General features: G+C 46.2%; 1 protein-coding gene across 1 annotated transcript in view; it reads right to left on the reverse strand.

Annotated features, from left to right (window-relative positions):
• LOC309544352 (uncharacterized protein) overlaps nt 1-26,665 on the reverse strand; it is a gene marked incomplete at both ends in the record, with an annotated part of 61,532 nt that overhangs the window by 15,005 nt on the left and 19,862 nt on the right. Inside the window, one exon of the mRNA XM_082243251.1 lies at nt 25,420-26,001. Coding sequence (XP_082099377.1) covers nt 25,420-26,001 — 582 coding nt within the window. The remainder of the gene's footprint in view (nt 1-25,419; nt 26,002-26,665) is intronic.

Here is a 26,665-nt window from a genome sequence, read left to right on the forward strand (position 1 = left end):
ATGGGGGACCCCAGAGTGACCTAACCTCACCCTGGCCTGCTGTAGGGGGGGTCTATATGGGGGCCCTCACCTCACCCTGGCCTACTGTAAGGGGGGATCTATATGGGGGATCATGTCCCCCATATAGATCCCACCTTACAGCAGGCCAGGGTGAGGTAAGGTCCCGTCCCCCATTTAGATCTCCCCCCTTACAGCAGGCCAGGTTCCCCATAAAATAGATCCCCTTTACATAGTCTTCTCAGTGTTCTCACACAGTCAGTCAGACCGTCAGTCACTAGACTAGTACAGCCAGTACTACTCCAGTCCTACCTTTTTTTCACCTGTGTCCCGACTCCCGATCACAGGCTAGGTTTTCCTCCTGCAGGCTGAAGCACCACTGTCACCACTGGCTCTCTGGCCTCTCACCTGGTTCTCTCCCGCGCTACGCTGGGCGGCTGCTGCACAGGTTAGTCCCTCCCCAGACAGTCCCTCTCCGCACCGCACGCCTGGCCTGTCTCTCCCCCCCCACCACTCCACAGTGGGCGACGCCAGCTCCGGCTGGATCGGATTCGGCCGGGAGCCGAGCTGCACAGCCAGCAGTGAGAGTGAGCCTGGGGCAGAGAGAGCTGCGAGTGCGAGCAGACTCAGCGGGCGGCGGCGGCCGGCCTATCATGACAGAGTGAGTGACATGACACTGCGGAGCTGATGCGCCCCCCCCCCCAGATGTTGCGCCCAGTGCGGCCGGCCCCCCCTACCAGCACCCCCCACGCTACGCCACTGGATGTTATGTATTTCCATGATGACGGCGTGGAGCGGGAGCAGAAGGACATGCCCGAAACTGGAGAAATAGTCCCTGACAGCGAAGTGGTACTAGCGGAGGGTGTGCCAAACCCTCGAGACTGACCCACCGAACCCCTGGGGTTCGATCGAACCCAGGTTAAGAACCACTGTGCTAGAGTATTGCCCAGGTATTTCCCACTTCTGTACTGACAGCCAGCCGCACACACACATCCGCTCATTGGAGTCAAAGACCAGTCTAGGGGTGTTGTTTTGTAGTTTTATTTTAGGAACTTGGATACGGTAAGGTGTTTGCAGTAGGATCCTCCGAAACAAAACTATTCACACCTTAAAGGATGCTAGCATTTATGAGATGGAGCTTTAGGTGAAGTCCCTTGCTGGGAGCAGATGGCAGATTTGGCAGTGTAGAAGTAAGGAAGATTGAGCAAAGTCCCTTGCAGTAAGTGGCAGGTAAACAGAGCTCTTCAGGTCAATAGCCAGTGATCTCTTTAGCAGGGCCCTTTAGCTGACTAGAGAACAGCAGAGGGGGTTTAAAAACACTAGTCCCTGAGGCCTCTTGGCAGCAGCCTTTCCCCTAGCTGGTGCAATCCACTATGGGAAGGAACCCCAGACTCATGTGTTTACAGAATATAAATGCCAGCACCCAGCATGCTCAGGGGCACCCCCTCCTGTATTCATATTCATGCTGCCAATTTGCCTAGTTTCCTCCTATGGAAAGCGCTAGTAGTTTCCAGAAGGCAGGAGGAGCCCAGGAAATTCTAACAGCACCAAAACACATTGAGCAGGTTTGACACTATGATAGCACTCTGTTAGGCAGAATGCTAGAAGATAAATTTGCCTCTTGCTCTCCCATTAGGCAGAGGTCGTATCAAATTGTACTAACTATATACATCCTAGCACCTTTACTAGGAGGGTGCTAAAATAGTGATCACCCAAAAAATACAACCCTGACACAGCGCTCACTCCAATTTCCCCAACCCCCAAGAAAAAAAAAAAACACCCTTCCTGCAGAGTTTTAAAAAACAAATTGCTATCCTCTTTAGCACTTTACAGATTAAGACTAAGTTGCAAGTCTCCTCTCCCAGCTTCTGTATTGTAACATTTAATTTACAACCCTCCAGTCCAGGGTCGGGAACCTTTTTGGCTGAGAGAGCCATGAACACCACATATTTTCAAATGTAATTCCGTGAGAGCCATACACTATATTTTAGGGGTCGGGAACCTTTATTTAATATTTATATTCATGGGCCTTAGCTATACAGTGAGTAGATAGAGCCGTGTGAAAGTGCCTGGAGTCCGGTCTGGAAGAGAGCAGAGCAGGCAGGTATGCAATGAGGCCGAAGTGGTGAAGCACCTGCAGGCCTGCGAGTGATAGGCCCTGAGAAAATGGCAGCCAGCCGCTGAAGGCCTCAGAAGTGGATGTGAGAGGCAGCTCCCGCGGGTCCCCGGGTGTCAGAGGGGAAGGAAATCGTGTCTGTCGGGGCACAGGGAGCGAATGGCAGGTCTACTTACTGGACGGTGATTGCCAAGGCCTTCAGATGCACAGCACACGAGCTGTCGGCGGTACCGCGAGTAGGCCGCGGGGTCCGTAGCGCGGCAACTTGGTCACCCAGAGACGAACTGAGGGTAGCGGTGGGTAGCCCACAAAGTGTACCGTCAATGGGTGCAGAAATCTCCTTGGCACCGGGCACAGCTACGCGGATGGCACTGGATTGAGTGGTAGACGCGGCAAAGCGTCCACACGTCCAGCGCGGCTCACGTCTGGACACGCCTCCCTTTATTAAAGATTTGTCTGCGAGCCAGATGCAGCCATCAAAAGAGCCCCGTTGGGCTCGCGAGCCATAGGTTCCCTACCCCTGCTCTAGTCCAATCTGAAAAGGATGCTTAGTCTTTGCAGGTAAAACCTCAAAGTCTCATGCTGCAATTCAAAGCAAAAATCCCCCTAGGGCTGTTTTTTTCCCACTATCCCCCCCCCCCCTGTTTTTTTACATTCACCTGTCAGTTGGGAACTCCGAGCTGACAACTGAAGGTGTGGGTTGGGATAAGTCAGTGGTTGTTAGAACACTGGCTAGTGGAACCTCCTTAACAACCAGGAGGGAAACTATCATACTTAGCAGTGGTAATATTACCACTACTAAATATTTTGCTTCACACTGCAGCTGTGTTTTATTTTGTGTCTTTTTTATGGTTCTTTGTGTTAGAAGCAAGAAATCTTAGATCTCTGTAGTGTATTAATTTTACAAAAAAAATGCTGTACATACCAACTATTACAATTATAGAAAACAATATAAGATTGGCAGATATACATACAACAGGCAAATTGCTACTAATTTCCTAGCAAATAAGCAGGAACTATGGTCTGTATACAATAGAAATATGCTGAAAAGTTACTTGGCTCTGAGTATACTGGCTTCATGATCTCCGTAGGCAATGAGGATCCCAGGCTTACTCTACAAGCAATTGCAGGTAATCGGGCGAAAATATCATCAGTTGAAGCTTCTTCTGGCACAGACTATCCTTGGTGTTACGTCATTATAGAGTGCTTTTGTGGAGCCTGTGCAGGGTGCATGGTGGGGCCCACTCTACTGGGGAATGGTTGTGGAAAATGCTGGACAGGTGGATGTGGACAAAGCTCAGCGTGTCCCTCCTCAGTGCAAAATACAGAGAAGGTATACATTGTCACAGGGACCCGAGAGTTAACTAGAGAATAGTTGCAGTGCAAGTGTAAATGGTGTATGTTCATCTCTAAGAGTAGAATTCTGGCTTAAGGTCGAGTATTTTCCCACGGCAACCTCAGCCTTGTCCCGGGGCATTGATGAAAAGGGCACAAAGCAAAGTTACCCCAAAAATTAACCCTGTAAAAGGTGCCAAGCATAGCCCAGAAGAAACTACTCTGGCGTAGGCCTCTCATGTAACCCTTGCTTGGCGCCCCAACGAGTAGGCAAACATGGAGGAGGTGATCAACAACTACCACCCTACTATACTCCACCTTGCATGCTTTTTTCCAGTGGTCAAAACCCTCTAATTTATCGAATTCCAGTTAACTGGGATTGTCTTATATAGGCAAACATTGAGAATATCCAGAATGTTTATTCATTGCCTGCATGGCCTTTCAAGTTTTGTTAATCAGTGAAAGGGTAGGGTACTGCTGTTTAGACCGAAAATGCCCACCTCGCAGCAGAGAAACCATGGGGTTCTGTGGAATTTGTGAAGAAAAGTACCAACTGAATTGGATTTCGTTTATGTAAAGATTCCCACACAGCCATCAATCGGATTTGGGAGGCCAGAAAATAATATTTAAGGTTGGTAACCGCCAGATCACCACTATCTTTTGGCAATTCTAGAGCTTCTAGCCTGATTCTAGGTCTTCTTCCTTTCCAAATAAGGTCCCTGAATAAGGATTCAATTTTTCTATATACAGGCTGTCCCAGGCTTACAACATCCGACTTACAAACGACTCCTACAACAGAAGGGGGGGGGGGATCTCCCCCTAGGAAGGGAAATTCACTCCTGTGAGAGTTATCATGGGAAAAAGGTATCCCCACTAAAGCTTTATCACCAATTCTTGTTTCCACAACAACCCAAAATGTTTAAAATCCAATTGTCATAGGGACAGAAAGTGAGGTAAAATCTTCTGAATGGGGGCTCAGATAGCAAAACAAATGTTACAGGGGTGTTAACCCTTCCCTATGCTATCCAAAAAACTTAAAAATTAATTATTTGGCTGGAGCTACACTTAAAAAATGTACCTGTTCCAACTTACAAACAAATTCAACCTAAGAACAAACCTACAGTCTCTATCTTGTTTTTAACCTGGGGACCGTCTGTACAGTACTCTGCAAAAGATTTAGGCCGGTGTGAAAAGTGCTGTAGATTTAGAATGCTTTCGGTAATAGAAGTGTTAATAGTTTATTTTTATCCATTAACAAAATGGAAATTAAATGAACAGAAGAGAAATCTAAATCAAATCAATATTTGGTGTGACCACCCTTTGCCTTTAAAACAGCATCAATTCTTCTAGGTACACTTACACACAGTTTTTAAAGGAACTCGGCAGGTAGCTTCTGCCAAACAGCTTGGAGAACTAACCACGGATCTTCTGTGGATGTAGGCTGCCATATATCTTTCTGTCTCTTCATGTAATCCCAGACAGACTTCATGATGTTGAGATCAGGGCCCCGTGGGGGCCAAACCATCACTTACAAGGTTCCTTGTTCTTTACACTGAAGATAGTTCTTAATGACATTGGCTGTATGTTTGGGGTTGTTGTTCTGCTGTAATATACATTTGGAGCCAAACACATGCCTCCCTTCTGGTACGGCATAGTGGATAAGTATCTACTGGATCAGTATCTACTGCTAAATCTCTTCGTTCATGGACCAACCTCATATGCCTTGTTAAACACAGCAAAAAGTCCCAGGAGAAGGATATCATCCCCTATAGGTTTTATATATTTATCCTGGTAACCCATCAGCCCCTGAGGCTTTTTTATGAGGTATACTGGGCAATGCCTTTAGTATCTCTAACAGAGTAATGAGAGAGTCTAAAGCTAGGTACACACTAGAATATTTTTTTGTTCAGAGGGCTGAACAAAAAAAAAAAAAAAGAAGAGTTGCTGTACTAACTAAGCAATTTTAGTGTGGGGATCTCCCCTGTTGTGCTATTGTGAGGACTGCCCCCCCCCCCCCCCGCCAGAACATACTGATCAGTGTTCGCAGCCTTTGGCTGTGAGTACTGATCGGATGCCCATTCAACAGAAGCTAGTCACTGGACGGACAGGCCACTGTGCACACTGGCTAAATGTCAGCCAGTTTCTGTTGAACCAGCCAAGAGCAGCTAATATTCGGCCCGGGTAAATACCTGAGTTTATGAAAGATAATAAGTATATATAATATGTATGCATATATAATATTAAATCGTATATGTTACAAAATATATATATATATATATATATATATATATATATATATATATATATATTTTAGACTTTGTACAAACCAACTTGAGGCCTATTGCTTTTATCAAGTTCAAAACAATTAAATCAGAATTCCATTTAAAAAACATGAACCTATTAAAAGATAAAAAGGCAGCTTTTGTTGGAATATATACCTAATAAATACTGTAAATCTGGAGCTGTCCATGTAGGATTTCTTTTTAGCCACTAGATGTCCTCATTCTATCTCACCAGATGGCAGCCAGTATAGGGCTTGTTCACACCGGCGGCTGCTGAGTGGTGCGATGTGTTCACTTCTGTTTTGTCACACACCGACATTTCATTCCATTCTTTTGCCCGTTGTGTGGTGCAAGGTGGTGGATTGCCTAGCACACCACCCACGCACCACAGCGTGGTGGTGTGAATCAGTTACATAGGCCGCCAGGCATTTTGCCTTGTCTTATAGTGGAACTGTGCTAGAATAGCCCCCTAAAGCAGTCCCTATGCACCTGGTATGAACAAGCCCTCAAGCCACTTCCCCTGAGCCCAGGCTGTTATGGACCTGCCCCAATCCTGTGGCTGAACAGTGAAATGTGATGTATCACAGCAATTAGCTCATCTCTCTATCACTCTGCTCTCTCCTACTATCAGGATGTTCCTTGTCAGCACATGAACTGATTGGTTACTTGTGTTGCTTCTTCCTCTCTCACTCTGTGCTCTGCTTTACAGACATTATAAGTAGGTGAAGTCAAATCAAATGCTGGTATTTACATTGCCTGCATCCCAAAAAATGATTGATGTAATGATGAATATAGAACTGCATTAATGTGTGCCTTTTATGTCAGCCTATAATCACGGACCCCCCCCCGCGCGAGTGCCCGGCGGACCCGATGTCCGCCGGGCACTCGCGATAGTCCATGACAGCGGGAGAAAGGCAGGCGGCTGATGTAAACAAGCCGGCTGTCATTCTCCCCTGTGTAAGAATAGTGATCATAGAAACATAGAATGTGTCGGCAGATAAGAACCATTTGGCCCATCTAGTCTGCCCAATATATCTGAATCCTATGAATAGTCCCTGGCCCTATCTTATATGAAGGATAGCCTTATGCCTATCCCATGCATGCTTAAACTCCTTCACTGTATTTGCAGCTACCACTTCTGCAGGAAGGTTATTCCATGCATCCACTACTCTCTCAGTAAAGTAATACTTCCTCATATTACTTTTAAACCTTTGCCCCTCTAATTTAAAACTGCGTCCTCTTGTGGTAGTTTTTCTTCTTTTAAATATGCTCTCCTCCTTTACCGAGTTGATTCCCTTTATGTATTTAAAAGTTTCTATCATATCCCCTCTGTCTCTTCTTTCTTCCAAGCTATACATGTTAAGGTCCTTTAACCTTTCCATACTTGCCAACTGTCCCTTTTTTCCAGGGACAGTCCCTGCATATAGGAGCCTGTCCCAGGTAATTTATATTGTCCCTGGAAGCGCCTGTTAATCGGGCTGCCCATAAATGTTACGCAGAAGTAGTGCAGCTGAATGGGAGACTTATTCCAACTCTGCTACTGTGGCCTTAAGTTTGAAATTCCCTTTTTTAATCTCCTGTAATTCTTTCTATATTGAGTAGACTCTATAATCTGATACGTAGGCGAGATTAATTATGCAGAGTGGGCGGAGCTTCAGGGAAGTTGGTGTGGTATATGATAGCTGTGCTGCAAAGTGTCCCTGGAAATTTTTTTAAATGTTGGCAACTATGCCTTTCCTGGTAAGTTTTTTCCTGCAATCCATGTACTAGTTTAGTAGCTCTTCTCTGAACTCTCTCTAGAGTATCTATATCCTTCTGGAGATATGGCCTCCAGTACTGCGCACAATACTCCAAGTGAGGTCTCACCAGTGTTCTGTACAGCGGCATAAGCACTTCTCTCTTTCTACTGCTTATACCTCTCCCTATACATCCAAGCATTCTGCTGGCATTTCGTGCTGCTCTATTACATTGTCTTCCCACCTTTAAGTCTTCTGAAATAATTACTCCTAAATCCCTTTCCTCAGATACTGAGGTCAGGACTGTGATCATACGGTTCTACTATGTAGGATCGTTGATCACTGTTCCTACACCTCAAGCCACAGCCAATCACAGTTAGAATCACGCCCCTAGGGACACACACAGCCCCTCCCTATCAAATAAAGTTAACCCCTTCACTACCAGTGTATTTTTACAGTAACAGTGCATATATATAGCACTGATTACTGTAGTAATGTCACTGGCAACCCCAAAAGTGTCAAAAATGTCAGTCAAGGGTCCGATCTGTCCACCGCAATGTCGCAGTCCCGCAAAAAAAAACGCAGATCGCCACCATTACTCGTTAAAAACAACAAAAAGGATAAAAAATCTTTCCCTTTGTTAGTAAACGCGATAACATTTGCGCAAACCAATCAAAATACGCTTTTTGCGATTTTTTTTACCAAACATATGTAGCGTAAAACAAATTGGCCGAAAATGTTAAAAAATTTTGATTTTTACATTTTTTTTGGGGAATTTCATATAAATAAATGTGAAAAATATTGTTATTTTTGCAAAATTGACGCTCTTTTTTTGTTTATAGCGCATGATCAAAAAATCGCACAGGTGATCAAATACCACCAAAAGAAAGCTCTGTTTGTGGGAAAAAAGGACATCAAATTCGTTTAGGGAAAACATTGCACGACCGCACAATTGTCCGTTAAAGTTACGCAGTGCCGAATCGCAAAATAGGCCCTGGTCAGGAAGGGGGTAAAATCTTCCGGGGCTTAAGTGGCTAACATATAATAACAATATTGAATTGAGCTCATGTAATCAGCCAAACAGATACAAATCTATCTATCTATCTATCTATCTATCTATCTATCTATCTATCTATCTATCTATCTATCTATCTATCTATCTATCTATCCTCACCGGCCACTTTATTAAGTACACCTATTTAATTCCTTAGTAACACAAATTGCTAATTAGCCAATCACATGGCAGCTGCTCCATGCATTTAGGCATCTAGAAGTGGTTAAGATGACTTGCTTGGGTTCAAACTGAGCATCAGAATGGGAAAGAAAGGTGGTTTAGGTGACTTTGAACATGGCATGGTTGTTGGTCCCAGACGGGCTGGTCAGAGTATTACAAAAACTGCTGATCTACTGGGATTTTCATGCACAAACATCTCTAGGGTTTATAGAGAAGGGTCCGAAAAAAGAGAAAATATCCAGTGAGCGGCGGTTGTGTGGAGTAGATCTTTGTTGATGCCAGAGGTCAGAGGAGAATGGGCAGACTGGTATGAGATGATATAAATACAACAGTAACTCAAATAACCACTCGTTACAACAAAGGTATGAAGAATACCATCTCTGAACACACAACACATCAAACCTTGAAGCAGATGTGCTACACCAGCGGAAGACCACACCGGGTGCCACTCCTGTCAGCTAAGAACAGATAACTGTAGCTACAATTCGCACAGGCTCACCAAAATTGGACAACAGAAGGTTGGAAAAACGTTGCCTGGTCTGATGAGTCTTGATTTCAACTGCGACATTCAGATGGTAGGGTCAGAATTTGGCATAAACAACATGAAAGCATGGATCCATCCTGCCTTGTATCAACGGTTCAGGCTGGTGGTGTAATGATGTGGGGGATATTTTCTTGGCACACTTTTGGCCCCTTAGTACCAATTGAGCATCGCTTTAACTCCACGGCCTACCTGAGTATTGTCACTGACCATGTCCATCCCTTTATGGCTACAGTGTACCCATCTTCTGATGGCTCCTTCCAGCAGGATAATGCACCATGTCACAAAGCTCAAATCATCTCACCACTGGTTTCTTGAATATGACAATGAATTCACTGTACTCCAATGGCCTCCACAGTCACTACATCTCATTCCAATAGAGCACCGTTGGGATGTGGTGGAACAGGAGATTTGCATCATGGATGTGCAGCCGACAAATCTGCAGCAACTGTGTGATGCTATCATGTCAATATGGACCAAAATCTCTGAGGAATGTCACCAACACCTTGTTTTGAATCTATGCCACGAAGAATTAAGGCAGTTCTGAAGGCAAAAGGGGGTCCAACCCAGTACTAGCAATGTGTATCTAATAAAGTAGCCAGTGAGTGTGTGTGTGTATATATATATATATATATATACAGTGCCTTGCGAAAGTATTCAGCCCCCTTGAACTTTGTGACCTTTTGCCACATTTCAGGCTTCAAACATAAAGATATAAAACTGTAATATTTTGTGAAGAATCAACAACAAGTGGGATACAATCATGAAGTGGAACGGAATTTATTGGATATTTAAAACTTTGTTAACAAATAAAAAAACTTAAAAATTTGGGTGTGCAAAATTATTCAGCCCCTTTACTTTCAGTGCAGCAAACTCTCTCCATGTCATGGTCTTACCTTCTTGCTGTTCTCCTTCGTTTGACATGTGCTGGCGGCCATCTTGGTTTCTGGGTTTCTTGTAGCCTCCCACCCTGCGGCTCCTCCTTCCCACTGGGAGGAGCTGGATGCCTAGCTCATATATATAGGAGGTCTGTGGCTTCAGTTCCCTGCTTGGTCCCCCTGTGTTCACATGCTACTAAGACTGCTGCTACTTCTGGTTCCTGTTCCTGGCTTCGTCTGACTACCCTGTTGGTTCCTGATCCTGGCTTCGTCTGACTACCCTGTTGGTTCCTGATCCTGGCTTCGTCTGACTACCCTGCTGGTTCCTGACCCCTGGCTTCGCAAAGACTCTGCATCGGTTTCGCCATCCGTTTGGACTTTTGCTTTATAGCTTGTTTTTCAATAAAGCTGTCTTATTTTCACTTATCTGTTGTTGTACGTCTGGTTCATGGTTCCGTGACATTAGGACCAAGCCATGAATTCTGACGGTACAGGGCCATCCTCACTACCCACGCTGGTTGCCAGACTTGATCAGCAGGATCACCTGTTGGGTCAGTTCGCCGTGGCGTTGCAAACCCTGCTTGAACGCACGGTTCATTTCGCTCCCGTTGCCGATGGGTCGGTTGTCGCTCCTGGGTCCGCTCCTACTGCCGCTCCGGTTGTTGCGCCAGAGTCTACCCCGACACCTGTTGTTGCGCCCGCGGTGTTTCGGGGTATGTCCGGTTCTGCCCCCCCTTCCACAGCGCTTTGGGGGAGAGCCAACTCAGTGCCGAGGTTTCCTTAACCAGGTGGGCATTTATTTCGAGTTGCTGCCACATGCCTTTCCTACTGAGAGATCAAAGGTGGGCTTCTTAATCTCGCTGCTCTCGGACAAGGCCTTGGCCTGGGCCAGCCCTTTATGGGAGAACAACAATCCGGTGGTTGCCGAGTTTTCCGGTTTTGTTGCTTCTCTTCGGAAGGTATTCGATGTGCCGGCTCGTGCTGCCTCTGCTGCGAAGCTCCTTATGTCCATCAGACAGGGTTCACGATCCGTAGCTGAATACGCCATTGAGTTTCGTACCCTGGCAGCAGAGGTGGGCTGGAATAATGAGGCTCTGGTCGCTGCTTTCTCTCATGGTCTCTCGGATGCCTTGAAGGATGAGGTTGCAGCTAAGGACCTACCAGTGGAGCTCGAGTCCCTTATTTCTTTCCTGATTTTGATTGACACCAGACTCAGGGAGAGACCTTCCTTTAAGGAGAGTCTGCGGAGGCCTCCTAACAGATTGGCGCCTACCTTTGTTGTCCCACCCGTGCCTCCCTCTCCTCCCACGCCTCCTGGGGATGACTTGTCTGGGGGTGAACCCATGCAGCTGGGGTTTGCTCGCCTGTCCGAGGGGGAGAGGGTACTCCGGAGACGCGAGGGCCGATGCATGTACTGTGGTCTCGGTGGGCATTTTCGGTTGGCATGTCCAAACCGTCCAGGGAAACGCTCGCACCTGAGATCCTGTCGGGGGCAGATCTTGGGTGGAGTCTCCTCGTCCCCGGTTTCCCGTGTTGACAAACCACTGATCACTGTTGTCCTTTCCTGGGTCGGGGGGCTCGGTGACGACCCAGGCGTTGGTGGACTCTGGTGCTGGTGGTTTGTTCATTGATAGTGTGTTCGCTGCCGCCAATTCCATTCCTCTGCAGGCTCGAGGTTCTCCTCTGGCTCTTGAGGCGATAGACGGCAGACCCCTTCTGCCGCCACACGTGACTCATGAGACCCTTCCAGTGGGGTTAGCCATTGGTGCCGTCCACAGAGAGTCGGTCTGCTTCCAGGTTATTTCGTCTCCACACTACTCGGTGGTCTTGGGGTACCCCTGGCTCCAGAAGCATAATCCGATTTTCGATTGGAGATCGGCCGAGATCCTCTCGTGGTCACCGCAGTGTGGGACTAGTTGCATCCATGGGCCTGTCAAGTTGCTGTGTACTTCCTCGGACTCTCTGTTGCCCCCTGAATACGAGGAGTACGGGGATGTATTCGATAAGGTGCGCGCGGTTGCCCTACCTCCGCACCGCCCATACGATTGTGCCATCGAGTTACAATCTGGTGCCGTTCCTCCTCGTGGCAAAGTCTATCCACTGTCGGTAGCGGAGAATGAGGCCATGGAGGAGTATGTGAGGGAGGCGCTTTCACGTGGACACATTCGCAAATCCTCGTCCCCGGCAGGGGCTGGATTTTTCTTTGTGAAAAAGAAGGGCGGTGAGTTGAGGCCTTGCATCGATTACAGGGGTCTCAATCGCATCACGATCAAGAACGCTTACCCGATACCCTTGATTTCCGAGCTGTTCGATCGCCTTAAAGGGGCCACGGTCTTTACCAAACTCGACCTGAGGGCGGCATATAACCTCGTAAGGATCAAGGCGGGCGATGAGTGGAAGACCGCGTTTAACACCAGGACCGGTCATTATGAATCCTTGGTTATGCCCTTTGGGCTGTGCAATGCGCCCGCAGTCTTTCAGGAATTCATCAACGATGTTTTCCGTGACCTGTTGCAGCAGTGTGTGGTGGTCTACCTGGATGACATCTTGGTATATTCTGAGTCCATGGAGACCCACATTCTGGATGTCAAACGAGTGTTGCAACGTTTACGAGAGAACAAGCTGTTCGGTAAGCTTGAGAAATGCGAATTTCACAGATCCCAGGTAACCTTCTTAGGTTACATCATTTCCGCTGAGGGGTTCTCCATGGATCCTGAGAAGGTTTCGGCTGTCTTACAGTGGCCCCAGCCCAGTGGTCTTCGCTCCCTGCAGCGCTTTTTGGGCTTCGCCAATTATTATCGGAAGTTCATCAGGGACTTTTCCATGCTAGCCAAGCCTCTCACGGATCTGACCAGGAAGGGCAGTAATTCCCAGGTCTGGCCGCCCGAGGCCATCCGAGCTTTCGAGGCTCTAAAGTCCGCCTTTGTGTCGGCTCCGATTCTGTCGCATCCCAACCCTGGGTTGCCCTTTGTCCTCGAGGTGGACGCGTCTGAGACGGGAGTAGGCGCCCTTCTGTCTCAGCGTAGAACACCAGAGGGTCCTCTGCTTCCTTGTGGGTTTTACTCCCGGAAACTGTCTTCCGCGGAGTGCAACTACCAGATTGGTGACAGGGAGTTATTGGCCATCGTGCAGGCTCTTAAAGAATGGAGGCACTTGCTCGAGGGTTCGGTGGTTCCGGTCCTCATCCTGACGGACCACAAGAATCTGACCTACCTCTCTGAGGCCAAGAGATTGACTCCACGTCAGGCCAGATGGGCTCTGTTCTTGTCACGTTTTAATTACGTGGTCTCCTACCTACCCGGTTCCAAGAACATCAGGGCTGATGCCTTATCACGGCAGTACTCCGACCTGTCCAGGGAGGAGTCGATTCCGACTTCGGTCATACCTCCGAATCAGATCCTGGCTGCCATTCGCACCAGCCTGACCTCTCCCCTGGGTGAGCAGATTTTGGCGGCTCAATCTGGTGCTCCCTCTGGGAGACCCAACGGCAGATGTTTTGTGCCTGAGGAGTTGCGCACTCGGTTGTTGCGAACCTACCATAACTCCAAGACCGCGGGGCATCCTGGAAAGAATCAGCTGTCCTGGGCTGTTTCACGTCTGTTCTGGTGGCCTTCCCTACGTTCCGACATCGCCGCATATGTAGCGGCATGCTCCGTTTGTGCCCAGAGTAAGTCCCCTCGGCACCTTCCGTTGGGCCTTCTGCAACCCTTAGCCACCGGGGAGCGCCCATGGTCACACCTGGGGATGGATTTCATTGTGGACCTCCCTGCATCCCGAGGCTATACGGTCATTCTCATGATTGTGGATCGGTTTTCCAAAATGTGTCACTGTGTTCCTCTCAAGAAGTTACCCTCTGCACAGGAGTTGGCCACGATTTTTGCCAGGGAGGTCTTCCGGTTGCACGGTTTGCCCAAGGAGATTGTGTCGGATCGGGGGAGTCAGTTTGTGTCCAGGTTCTGGCGCGCCTTTTGCTCCCAGTTGGGGATTCATCTCTCCTTCTCCTCGGCCTACCACCCTCAGTCCAATGGGGCCGCAGAACGATCCAATCAGGCCTTGGAGCAATTCCTTCGTTGCTATGTCTCCGATCACCAAGACAATTGGGTTGACCTCCTGCCTTGGGCTGAGTTTGCCAGGAACACGGCGGTGAACTTTTCCTCTGGGACGTCTCCCTTCATGGCCAACTATGGGTTCCAACCTGCCGTGTTACCGGAGGTATTCTCTCCCCAGGATATTCCGGCTGTGGAGGATCACCTTTCCGTCCTACGTGCTTCTTGGGTACAGATCCAGAAGTCCCTTGAGGTCTCTGCGCAGCGCCAGAGACTCCAGGCTGATCGCAGACGAGCGCCTGCTCCTTCCTACCAGGCCGGAGACCGTGTATGGTTGTCCACCCGCAACCTCAACCTTCGAGTGCCCACTCCCAAGCTGGCGCCTCGCTTTGTTGGTCCCTTCCGAGTGCTTCGCAGGGTAAACCCGGTAGCCTATGCCCTTGCGCTTCCTCCTGGCATGCGGATCTCCAACGTGTTTCATGTCTCCCTGTTGAAGCCTCTGGTGTGTAATCGTTTCACTTCCTCGGTTCCTCGGCCTCGTCCGGTCCGAGTGGGCAATCGTGAGGAGTATGAGGTGAGCAATATCCTGGACTCACGCCTGGCCCGCGGTCGGGTGCAGTTTTTGGTTCATTGGCGTGGTTATGGTCCAGAGGAGCGTTCCTGGGTTCCCTCCGCAGATGTCCATGCTCCTGCCTTGCTCCGAGCCTTCCACGCACGCTTCCCTCAGAAACCGTTCTTTACTCCGCGGCGGAGGGGCCCTTGAGGGGGAGGTACTGTCATGGTCTTACCTTCTTGCTGTTCTCCTTCGTTTGACATGTGCTGGCGGCCATCTTGGTTTCTGGGTTTCTTGTAGCCTCCCACCCTGCGGCTCCTCCTTCCCACTGGGAGGAGCTGGATGCCTAGCTCATATATATAGGAGGTCTGTGGCTTCAGTTCCCTGCTTGGTCCCCCTGTGTTCACATGCTACTAAGACTGCTGCTACTTCTGGTTCCTGTTCCTGGCTTCGTCTGACTACCCTGTTGGTTCCTGATCCTGGCTTCGTCTGACTACCCTGTTGGTTCCTGATCCTGGCTTCGTCTGACTACCCTGCTGGTTCCTGACCCCTGGCTTCGCAAAGACTCTGCATCGGTTTCGCCATCCGTTTGGACTTTTGCTTTATAGCTTGTTTTTCAATAAAGCTGTCTTATTTTCACTTATCTGTTGTTGTACGTCTGGTTCATGGTTCCGTGACACTCCAGAAGTTCAGTGAGGATCTCTGAATGATCCAATGTTGACCTAAATGACTAATGATGATAAATAGAATCCACCTGTGTGTAATCAAGTCTCTGAATAAATGCACCTGCACTGTGATAGTCTCAGAGGTCCGTTTAAAGCGCAGAGAGCATCATGAAAAACAAGGAACACACCAGGCAGGTCCGAGATACTGTTGTGGAGAAGTTTAAAGCCGGATTTGGATACAAAAAGATTTCCCAAGCTTTAAACATCCCAAGGAGCACTGTGCAAGCGATAATATTGAAATGGAAGGAGTATCAGACCACTGCAAATCTACGAAGACCTGGCTGTCCCTCTAAACTTTCAGCTCATACAAGGAGAAGACTGATCAGAGATGCAGCCAAGAGGCCCATGATCACTCTGGATGAACTGCAGAGATCTACAGCTGAGGTGGGACTCTGTCCATAGGACAACAATCAGTCGTATACTGCACAAATCTGGCCTTTATGGAAGAGTGGCAAGAAGAAAGCCATTTCTTAAAGATATCCATAAAAAGTGTTGTTTAAAGTTTGCCACAAGCCACCTGGGAGACACACCAAACATGTGGAAGAAGGTGCTCTGGTCAGATGAAACCAAAATCGAACTTTTGGCAACAATGCAAAACGTTATGTTTGGCGTAAAGGCAACACAGCTCATCACCCTGAACACACCATCCCCACTGTCAAACATGGTGGTGGCAGCATCATGGTTTGGGCCTGCTTTTCTTCAGCAGGGACGGGGAAAATGGTTAAAATTGATGGGAAGATGGATGGAGCCAAATACAGGACCATTCTGGAAGAGAACCTGATGGAGTCTGAAAAAGACCTGAGACTGGGACGGACATTTGTCTTCCAACAAGACAATGATCCAAAACATAAAGCAAAATCTACAATGGAATGGTTCGCAAATAAACACATCCAGGTGTTAGAATGGCCAAGTCAAAGTCCAGACCTGAATCCAATCGAGAATCTGTGGAAAGAACTGAAAACTGCTGTTCACAAACACTCTCCATCCAACCTCACTGAGCTCCAGCTGTTTTGCAAGGAGGAATGGGCAAAAATTTCAGTCTCTTAATGTGCAAAACTGATAGAGACATACCCCAAGCGACTTACAGCTGTAATCGCAGCAAAAGGTGGCGCTACAAAGTATTAACTTAAGGCCCGTACACACGTACCGATCGTCAGCATACAAACGTCGGCGGACGAAAGATCTGCCGATTGTACGCTTGTTAGTATGGTGTCTTGCAAGCATTGAAATTTTTGTATGCCGACACCAGAACGGCAGATTGTTCGCCAGTCAGTACAGAAATCAGCCGACACACAGCTACAAATCCCAACACGCATGATCAAACCAAATGAGGTCCCGGAAGAATTTTCTCTAGTAAACTCAACATTTTATCCAGAAAGAACTTTCGGCTCGCGGCAGTCCAAGAAATAGGTGAAATGCGGAGCACATGCTCATCTTGATAAATGTGAGAAGAAGGAAGATGCTGCTCATAATGCCATACTTTTCTAATAAAAAGGCATGTGTTCTGTTATGATGAAGATAATGTTTGTCTATTCTATCTGTTCTATCAAATTTTATAATTAAATAATTTGAACTCTTCACCATTTTTTTTTTTTTTTTTAACAGCAAAGATCTAACTATTGATATGACCCTTTATTCTTTTATGAATTAATGTATAAAACATATTTTTCAGGTTATGCACAATATTAAACATGTTAACAAATTCAGATAGGCCATTTTTTAGTTACAATTTTCTTTATTTTTAGAAAAAAAAAACATAAAAAAGGTCCATTTGGACTAAATTAAATTAGAAACTGCCAAACAGGGGTAAAATAAATAATAGGGGGTTACAAAAATTAAAGTTGGTGATAGCTATAATCAGGCTGCCATGAGGGCAGGTTTGGATCCTGCTGGCCATATTGCCACTGGCCATGTGGCATTTGGCGAGGTGGTGGGTGTTGTGGAGGTGGAGGTGGAGGTGGAGGGCATGGGTGCTCCTGGCATGCATGGCTGTGCTCATTAAGGATGCCGTTTTCAGCGTTTTGCAGCACATCCAGAATAATTTTTCTGGCATACTGACACTGCCTGAGGTCCACCTTATCTAAAATTTTGCCCGTCATGTTGCCGAAGGACTCATTGGCCTCCGGTTTGCGACGTAGGGCTATGGTGGCCTCCTGTATAAATTCATCGGTGATGTCGTCGATGTGTTTCCTCTTTTGCCTCCGTTTGGCAGGAGGAGGTGGTGGTGGAAAGAGTTCCACAGGCTCCTCAGGCTCCGCAGGATCCCCAGGCTCCTGGCTGCAACCTGCCTCCTCCTCAGTGACACTTCCCTGTTGATGAAATGAACAATTGTTTAAAATGTTATAGTGTATATAAAAATGCATGTTTGTTATATTATTGTGAACAAATAGCAGACTTTACATACAGTGGCGTATCTAGGGTCTCCAGTGCCCTTGTTGAGGAGCTGTATTTGGCAACAACCCCCCCCCCCCCCCCAAGATCAATGTAAAAATGTAACCCCCCCCCCCCCCAAAAATATAAAAGGGCATTAAATGTTTTTCATTTGTCCCTTGCTTGCCCAGTGTAGAGCTCTCTAGTGGGCAATCATTGTCTCAGGTGTGAAAAACAAGAAAGAGAGGGGTGAGAGATAGAGAGAGGGAGAGAAAGAGGGGGTGTGAGAGAGAGAGGAGGGGGGTTGCAGAGAGAGAGGGGCCTGAACTTGCAGAGGGCTTGATGTAGGGCATTAAGGGTGAAGCGTTGCAGGAAAACATGAATAAGGGAGCCACCTGCCTTGCTGACCCACAGTGAGAGACCAGAGACATGGAAGCAAGGATGGATGTATCATTTGCAGGAGCTGTTAGTTTGTTAGTTTTGTTTTAAAAAAGGTTGAGCCAGAGGAATGCTGAGGCTACAGCAGTGTTTGTTAGGACCAGAGGTGTGCCGGGGATGCAGCAGTGTTTGTAAGACCGGAGGTGTGCTGGGGATGCAGTGAGAGGCAGTCTCAGTCTCCTGGTCTTTTGGCTCAGCTGCTCTCAATGTTTTACACCTGCATGAAGCAGCTCTCAATGTTTTACACCTGCATGAATCCGCCTGCAAACTGGGGGTTCTGGGGTGTGCAGGCTGAGTGGATTGTTCAAAAAATCATTAAAACAATGCCAATGTTTTTGCGACCCACCCCCCTTGGCCTGCGCCCCTGGCGGTTGCCTGTCATGCCAACCCCTTGCTATGCCAGTTTACATAAAGGGTCAATTATGCTTTAGCTTATAATTTTGTTACATGATTAAATTTTAGCAGACAATATATAGTGACATGCCATACCTGAGTAAAACTCTCCTCCAGGATATCTTCATCCTGGCTTGGATCAACTGACACTGAGCCCTCTGCCGAAGTCGAAGGCAGTGTTGAGATGGATGGCCTCGATTCCAAGGTGTCTGCCAGGAATCGCAGGTTATCAAAGTACCACAGCCGTGGTACATGTACATTCTGTGCACCTGCTCCAGACTTGGTGGTATCCTCAATTTTCTTAACCTCCCGCCTGTAGGCACTGCGAATGCTGTTAATTTTTCGCCGTACATACTCCACATTTGCCCCAGGACAGACGGGCTTGTAGAAGGCCACTAGGTGTTCAATGGCCTGTTGTTTTAGTTTCTTATTTTTATATTCTGCCGACTTCACTTTCCACAAACAGGGCAGTTGCCTGAACTCATCAATGAAACTGATGAGAAAGTTGTGTGTGGTGTAATTGTCCACCATTTTGCAGGACAGTATATGCCTGCAAGACACAACACAACACAAAACATATTAAAATAGCATGTATTTTGGGACATAATAAAGATATTCATAGTAAAAGCTGTATAGGGCCCAAAACACACACTTTCTATTAAAATAGTCGTACCTTTGTTTGTGGGGAAAAGTCGTGATTCGCCGCTTGATCGTGCTCCAACCCTCGATATGTCCGCTAGCGAATCGTCGGCCGAAAGATCTGGCGTCCTTTAAATACAGCGCATGCGTCAACTCCTCCTCCAGTGGCGGGCTTGTGCAGGGGTGTGTACGTGCTGAAGATCAGGCCTACATGCGACACACACACCTGAAGCAGTGGAACAATCTTTTAATCAAGAAGAATGTCTGAAAGATCTCGAGTTCTCGAGATCTTGAGTTCATCAAGTGGGGGCCGAAGTGATTGGGCCACCAGAAAATCAAGGGCTACACCCATGACAAAGCCAGAAATGGTGGAGATGGTCTCCATTTTAGAAAAAATGGACTATGATGGCAAGTTGGCAAATTACGACTGGCCCAATGCCAGGAAAGATGGCATCATAGATAAGGTGGTGGCCTGTTTGCTAAAAAAATTCGGTGTGGAGCGATCGAAAGATCAAATTAGGAAACGGTGGTCCGACCTGAAACACCGTGAGCAGGATCAGCTGGGCCAAATCCATCGGATTTTGAAAAAAAGTAAGTTTTATTTTTTATTTATTTTTTTAAACATGCATGCATTTTTATAATTTTTTGTACAGTGGGTACGGAAAGTATTCAGACCCCCTTAAATTTTTCACGCTTTGGTATATTGCAGCCATTTGCTAAAATCATTTAGGCTCATTCTTCTTCCTCATGAATGTACACATAGCACCCCATACTGACAGAAAAACACAGAATTGTTGACATTGTTGCAGATTTATTAAAAAAGAAAAACTGAAATATCACATGGTCCTAAGTATTCAGACCCTTTGCTGTGACACTCATATATTTAACTCAGGTGCTTTCCATTTCTTCTGATCATCCTTGAGATGGTTCTACACCTTCATTTGAGTCCAGCTGTGTTTGGTTATACTGATTGGACTTGATTAGGAAAGCCACACACCTGTCTATATAAGACCTTCCAGATCACAATGCATGTCAGAGCAAATGAGAATCATGAGGTCAAAGGAACTGCCTGAAGAGCTCAGAGACAGAATTGTGGCAAGGCACAGATCTGGCCAAGGTTACAAAAAGATTTCTGCTGCACTTAAGGTTCCTAAGAGCACAGTGGCCTCCATAATCCTCAAATGGAAGACGTTTGGGACGACCAGAACCCTTCCTAGAGCTGGCCGTCCGGCCAAACTGAGCTATCGGGGAGAAGAGCCTTGGTGAGAGAGGTAAAGAAGAACCCAAAGATCACTGTGGCTGAGCTCCAGGGATGCAGGTAGGAGATGGGAGAAAGTTGTAGAAAGTCAACCATCACTGCAGCCCTCCACCAGTCGGGGCTTTATGGCAGAGTGGCCCGATGGAAGCCTCTCCTCAGTGTAAGACACATGAAAGCCCGCATGGAGTTTGCTAAAAAACACCTGAAGGACTCCAAGATGGTGAGAAATAAGATTCTCTGGTCTGATGAGACCAACATAGAACTTTTTGGCCTTAATTCTAAGCGGTATGTGTGGAGAAAACCAGGCACTGCTCATCACCTGTCCAATACAGTCCCAACAGTGAAGCATGGTGGTGGCAGCATCATGCTGTGGGGGTGTTTTTCAGCTGCAGGGACAGGACGACTGGTTGCAATCGAGGGAAAGATGAATGTGGTCAAGTACAGGGATATCCTGGACAAAAACCTTCTCCAGAGTGCTCTGGACCTCAGACTGGGCCGAAGGTTTACCTTCCAACAAGACAATGACCCTAAGCACACAGCTAAAATAACGAAGGAGTGGCTTCACAACAACTCTGTGACTGTTCTTGAATGGCCCAGCCAGAGCCCTGACTTAAACCCAATTGAACATCTCTGGAGAGACCTAAAAATGGCTGTCCACCAACGTTTACCATCCAACCTGACAGAACTGGAGAGGATCTGCAAGGAGGAATGGCAGAGGATCCCCAAATCCAGGTGTGAAAGACTCGTTGCATCTTTCCCAAAAAGACTCCTGGCTGTATTAGATCAAAAGGGGGCTTCTACTAAATACTGAGCAAAGTGTCTGAATACTTAGGACCATGTGATATTTCAGTTTTTCTTTTTTAATAAATCTGCAAAAATGTCAACAATTCTGTGTTTTTCTGTCAGTATGGGGTGCTATGTGTACATTCATGAGGAAGAAGAATGAACCTAAATGATTTTAGCAAATGGCTGCAATATAACAAAGCGTGAAAAATTTAAGGGGGTCTGAATACTTTCCGTACCCACTGTATGTTGTATTAACATGTCTAGATTATAATGTCTATGTAAAAAGTTAGATTACTCATTTTAGTTGTCATGTCGTGATTAGATCGATCTATTGTTGATGTTTTTAGTATATGACATTAAAAGTCAGGAAGCCATAGTTAAAAATATATGTATTGTGTTGCAACGAACGTTCTTTCCTGCACGAATCTTCTCTGCAAACATTCCTATTAATCACAGATTATTAATCAAACCTTTAAATAGGAGAAAAACAAAAACTACGTGCCAAACTATGGGAAAGGAGGAGGAGAGGTTTGGCAGCTCCATCGGCAGTTGTGGAAGAAGATGAGGACATGGGCCCAGATGGTGGCACAGATTCCACTAAAGGTAATTGGTTCCTATGCACAGTCAAACATTAATGTACCATATTTTTCGTAGATAACCATGTACATGTCTTCATATTTGTTACTAAAAGAGCTATCAAGCAGGGCACCATGTCCTAACAAATGTACCTCTTGTGACTTTTATGATATGGCAACTTTTTTGTATTATGTAGATGAAGACATTATTCCGGAAATAATCCTGGTGGAGCCAACAAGTGACCAGACACCAGAGCAACAAGAAGGTTGGTAGGCACAAATTTTTGTGTAGTGGGATCATAGAAATATGTGTATTTGCAATGATTGTTTAACCTTATATTCTTGTATTCCCTTACAAATTTACATTGCAGATGTTGCGTCATGCCAGGATGTGGCATCCCCAGCCATGTCAGAACCCCGATCTCCTGGCAACTTGGCAAGCAGCGTGGAAGCCACTTCCGAAACTGTGGAGGATCCAGGACCAAGTGTCAGAGAGCCAGTTGTGTGCCCACGTAGGTTTTTTTATAATGATTTTTATCAGTGTTATTTGTAGCCTCCAATTGTCAACACTAGTTCCCTATGGGAGCCTCTTTATTTGAATGGAAGTGGCACCGTAAGTCGGATCAGGATGCTCTGACTTGCGGGGCCACTTGTGCTGTGAAGCTTTTTGAGGGGGAACTACACAGACAAATTGAATAACCCACCGTGGGTGTCCCCCCCAAGTTCACAACCAGGCCTTTGGTGTGTGGTATTGAGTTTGAGGGTATGCCCACAACAAAAAGACAGCGTGGGTTACCCCCAAAACCCCTACCAGACCCTTATCCAAGCATGCAGCTTGTCAGGCCAGGAAAGAGAACGAGCAAGCGGACCAAACACCCCCTGGACCACAGCAGGACACATGCCCTCAACATGGGGGGGTTTTATTGCTTTGGGCCAGGGGGCCTCTGCACCGCACACCCAAAAGCACCTTGCTCCCATGTAGAGGAGGACAAGGGCCTCATCCCCACAACCCTGTCTGGTGGTTTTGGGGGGTCATGCGGCCAGGGGGTTCCTAGGACTTTGGAAGCAACCTTTAACAAAGGGTGGCCCCCAGATCCCAGACCCCAATCACTATGTGAATGGGTATGGGGTACATAGTACCCCTACACATTAACCACATAAATGGAAGTGTATGTAAATAACGACAGGAGACGTTTATGAAATGTTCTTAAAGATCTTCATCCGGTCTTCTCCACTCTGCTCTTTGGATCTTCTCCTCTCCAGTCTTCTGCTGTCCAATCTTCTGCTCTTATGTTGTCTGCTCTTTTGCCCTAGGCTCTTCTTCTTCCTCCTGTCCTCCTCCGATGCTGTTGCCGTGCATTCTGCCCGTCTCTGGTCTCTGCATCTTAATATATATACATTACGACCATGCCCTCACAATGACGTCATCATGCGTTCACACCCCTAATGAATATATAGTAAGCTCAGGAGACCGTCAGAATCATCAGCAACAGCACTGGAGGAGGACAGGAGGAAGAAGAAGAGCCTAGGGCAAAAGAGCATAAGAACAGGATAGGTATTAACTCGAGAGGATTTTAAGATTACCTGCACACCAAATGTTTCTCTATTATGACCTCATGTAGGTGATTCACATTGACTCCGTTGTATTTTATTTTCCAGATCATGTATTACATAGTTGCACTTTGGCCAAATTGACCCGTGAGGCTCTTCAATGCTGCTCAGACCTAGAGCAAATAAAGGAGACTGCAACGGCATAGCAAACCAAAATGCGTGATTTTGTGGACATGCTTGGCAAATTCTAAAAAAAATTTTTTAAAAGTTTTTAATGTTTGTATTGGGATGTTCCTGATGTTCAAAATTTTATATAATCTTTTATGCCAGTTTTATGACACTCAGATGTTAAAGAGTGGGAAAAGCACTTTACAACACCCTAACCCTAACCCTAACCCTGTGAATGTTTGATACTAAAACATTTTTACATTCAACAATGTGTGGTCAATTCTTTATTAGACTTTCGTTGGGGGGTCGAGGTCTAAAGCTGTGTAAAGAAGCACTAAATGTATGATGGCTGTCCTATTCCCATATTTACATGTTAATGAAAGCATTTTGGACACTGCCATATGCGAGTTGCTGGAGGTGTCAATGAAATGTTAAAGATACCCCCAGTTTTAACGCATATCACAGTGCAATCTGACATTTCACACAGGATCGGATCACACAAGTTTGAACGACTGTGCGATCCTATCCTGATGCGGCTGAATAAATGCATCATGTGCGACTTTTGTGCGAGTGCAGTGCGAATTGAGCCATACAAACTGTATAGATGATTTTCGCATGAACATCTGATCGCATGTAATAAAGGAGCAGTGCGCTACGATATTACATGCCATCAGATGTGCAGTGTGAATTGAGACATATACACTTTGTATGGCTACATTCGCAATGAACACGCATACAAGTCGCACATGACCCTTTATTTCGGATGTATCTGTATTGGATCGCACAGTGCTTAACACTTGTGGAATAAAATCCTGTGCAGAAAGTAAGTGGCGGGTCACCCTTATGCAATGCTGGAAGGCTGCAAAGTCGCAGACTTCCCACATCGCATAAGTGTGACTCAACACTCAAGGTACTAGCAGTCCTAGGATTCAATATGGCATTGATATTGCCAGTAGCAATCAGTGTAGGGAGATCAGTGTAATCTATAGTGTATTGCTTGTTCGTTGCTCTAGTTCACTTTCCATTACCTATATATATATAACACTTTGAGATGAACAATGATCAAGTTTCACATAACACTGAAATATCCTAACATTGGTGGGCAGTGAGAAGGATGTCATAAATGAACACAACATAACAGGTGTAGGTACGTTGTTAATACCCTAATGTATTATATGAAATATATAGTATGGGCACCTTCTGGACAATGACCACCAATGTAAGATGACATTAGATGAACCTTGGGTGTGACCTAGTTCTCTATGTGAGAGGGTTTGTGGAAATTTTATGGGGTGCAGAAGGCCCTTGTATTTACACCACTGGCTAAAAAATAACACATGGCCATCATCACTTTGGATCAGCTGGTGAGAGACTACAGCAAAGAAACCCAATGATGAATGTATTAACCCTTCCAAAGTCACACATATATAACACATGATTTACACCAAAAATTACATTGGCCATATGTGCCCAAATGATTAGAATCCACAATACAGAATCATAGCAATTTTTGTTTAATGTGTTCTAAAATAATAGATCGCTGACATTTATCTTGTGTGTCAAATCTTTAACAACATTAATGTGTGTGTGACATTGATTGCTGCCATGACACAGCTCCTCTCCCCAAGAAATAGTCCAGATATTCCTGGTGGATCTGACGGGCCCTGTGTGATGCCAATCCTGACCGTCCAACTTGCATTGACGTCATGGACTCCACTTGGTCTGGAGGTTGGGCCTCTCCACTTGTACCTGGCATAGCAGGGTCTGTATCCAGTTGCTGCAAAACATAATTGTGTACATTCCTGCGTAGGAAGTTGTGCAAAATGCAGCAACACAAGACCACATTATCCACTTTGTACAGTGCCAGGTGTATGGACGTCAGGAATATCCGGAACCGGTTGGCCATTATCCCGAAGGCATTCTCCACAACTCTGCGAGCTATGGACAACCGGTAGTTGTAAATCCTTTGGTCGGGGGTGAGGTTCCTCTGAGGGTAGGGCTTCATGAGATGCTCCCCAAGCGCAAAAGCATCATCTGCGATAAACACAAAGCTCATACCCTCAACAGTTTGCTCCCTGGATGGCAGGTTCAGAGTGCCGTTCTTTAGACGACGAGCGAACTCCGTCTGCTCAATAACTCCCCCATCCGAATTGCGGCCATTTTTGCCAATATCCAAATAAATAAACTCATAGTTTGCATTAACTATGGCTAGCATGACTATACTAAAAAAACCTTTATAATTATAATAAAATGTGCCGGAATTCGGAGGGGGGACAATGCGGACGTGCTTCCCATCAATAGCACCCCCACAATTGGGAAAATTCCACTTCTCCAGAAATTGAGCAGAAATCTCCAGCCATTGCTCTGCGTTTGAAGGAAACTGTGGGGAAACAAAAAAAAAAAAAATGAGTGCTTGAGCACATCACATTATTAATTACACACACAGTTGTCTGTTAAATGCTTATGCAACTTGTTAAAAATATAAACAACAGGAAGGCAAACGTTTGGATTAGGGGATGTAACATATACATACATTTATTTTCAACCTCCTATTGTTCTTATATTGTAAAGGGCCATACACACTATAAGATTCTCTGAAGACTTTTTCCTGCAGATTTACCTTTTCTATGTAGTGCAAGGGCCTACCAGATTGCATAGGATTTGAAAGTGTTTGTTGGACCTCATATTATTTGGTTTAGGTAAATCGGAAGGATAAATTGTTCTGACAATCTTATAGTGTGTATGGCCCATTATACTCACCAGCTAGAGCAGAGATTTACAAACTATGGCCCTCCAGCTGTTGCAGAACTACACATCCCATGAGGCCTTGTAATTCTATGACATTCACAGACATGACTAGGCATGATGGAAATTGTAGTTCCTGAACAACTGGAGGGCCGTAGTTTGAAGACCTCAGAGCTTGAGCTTTGGTATATGCTGACTTTGAGATTTAGCATGTGGGTGGGGGATGGGTAAGTAAAACTGGGCATTTATACATCAATAAGGGCTTGTGGTCAGTGAAGGTTTTAACATCATTACATAAA

This window comes from Pelophylax lessonae (genome assembly GCF_965119305.1).
Source record: "Pelophylax lessonae genome assembly, chromosome: 1".
NCBI lineage: Eukaryota > Metazoa > Chordata > Amphibia > Anura > Ranidae > Pelophylax > Pelophylax lessonae.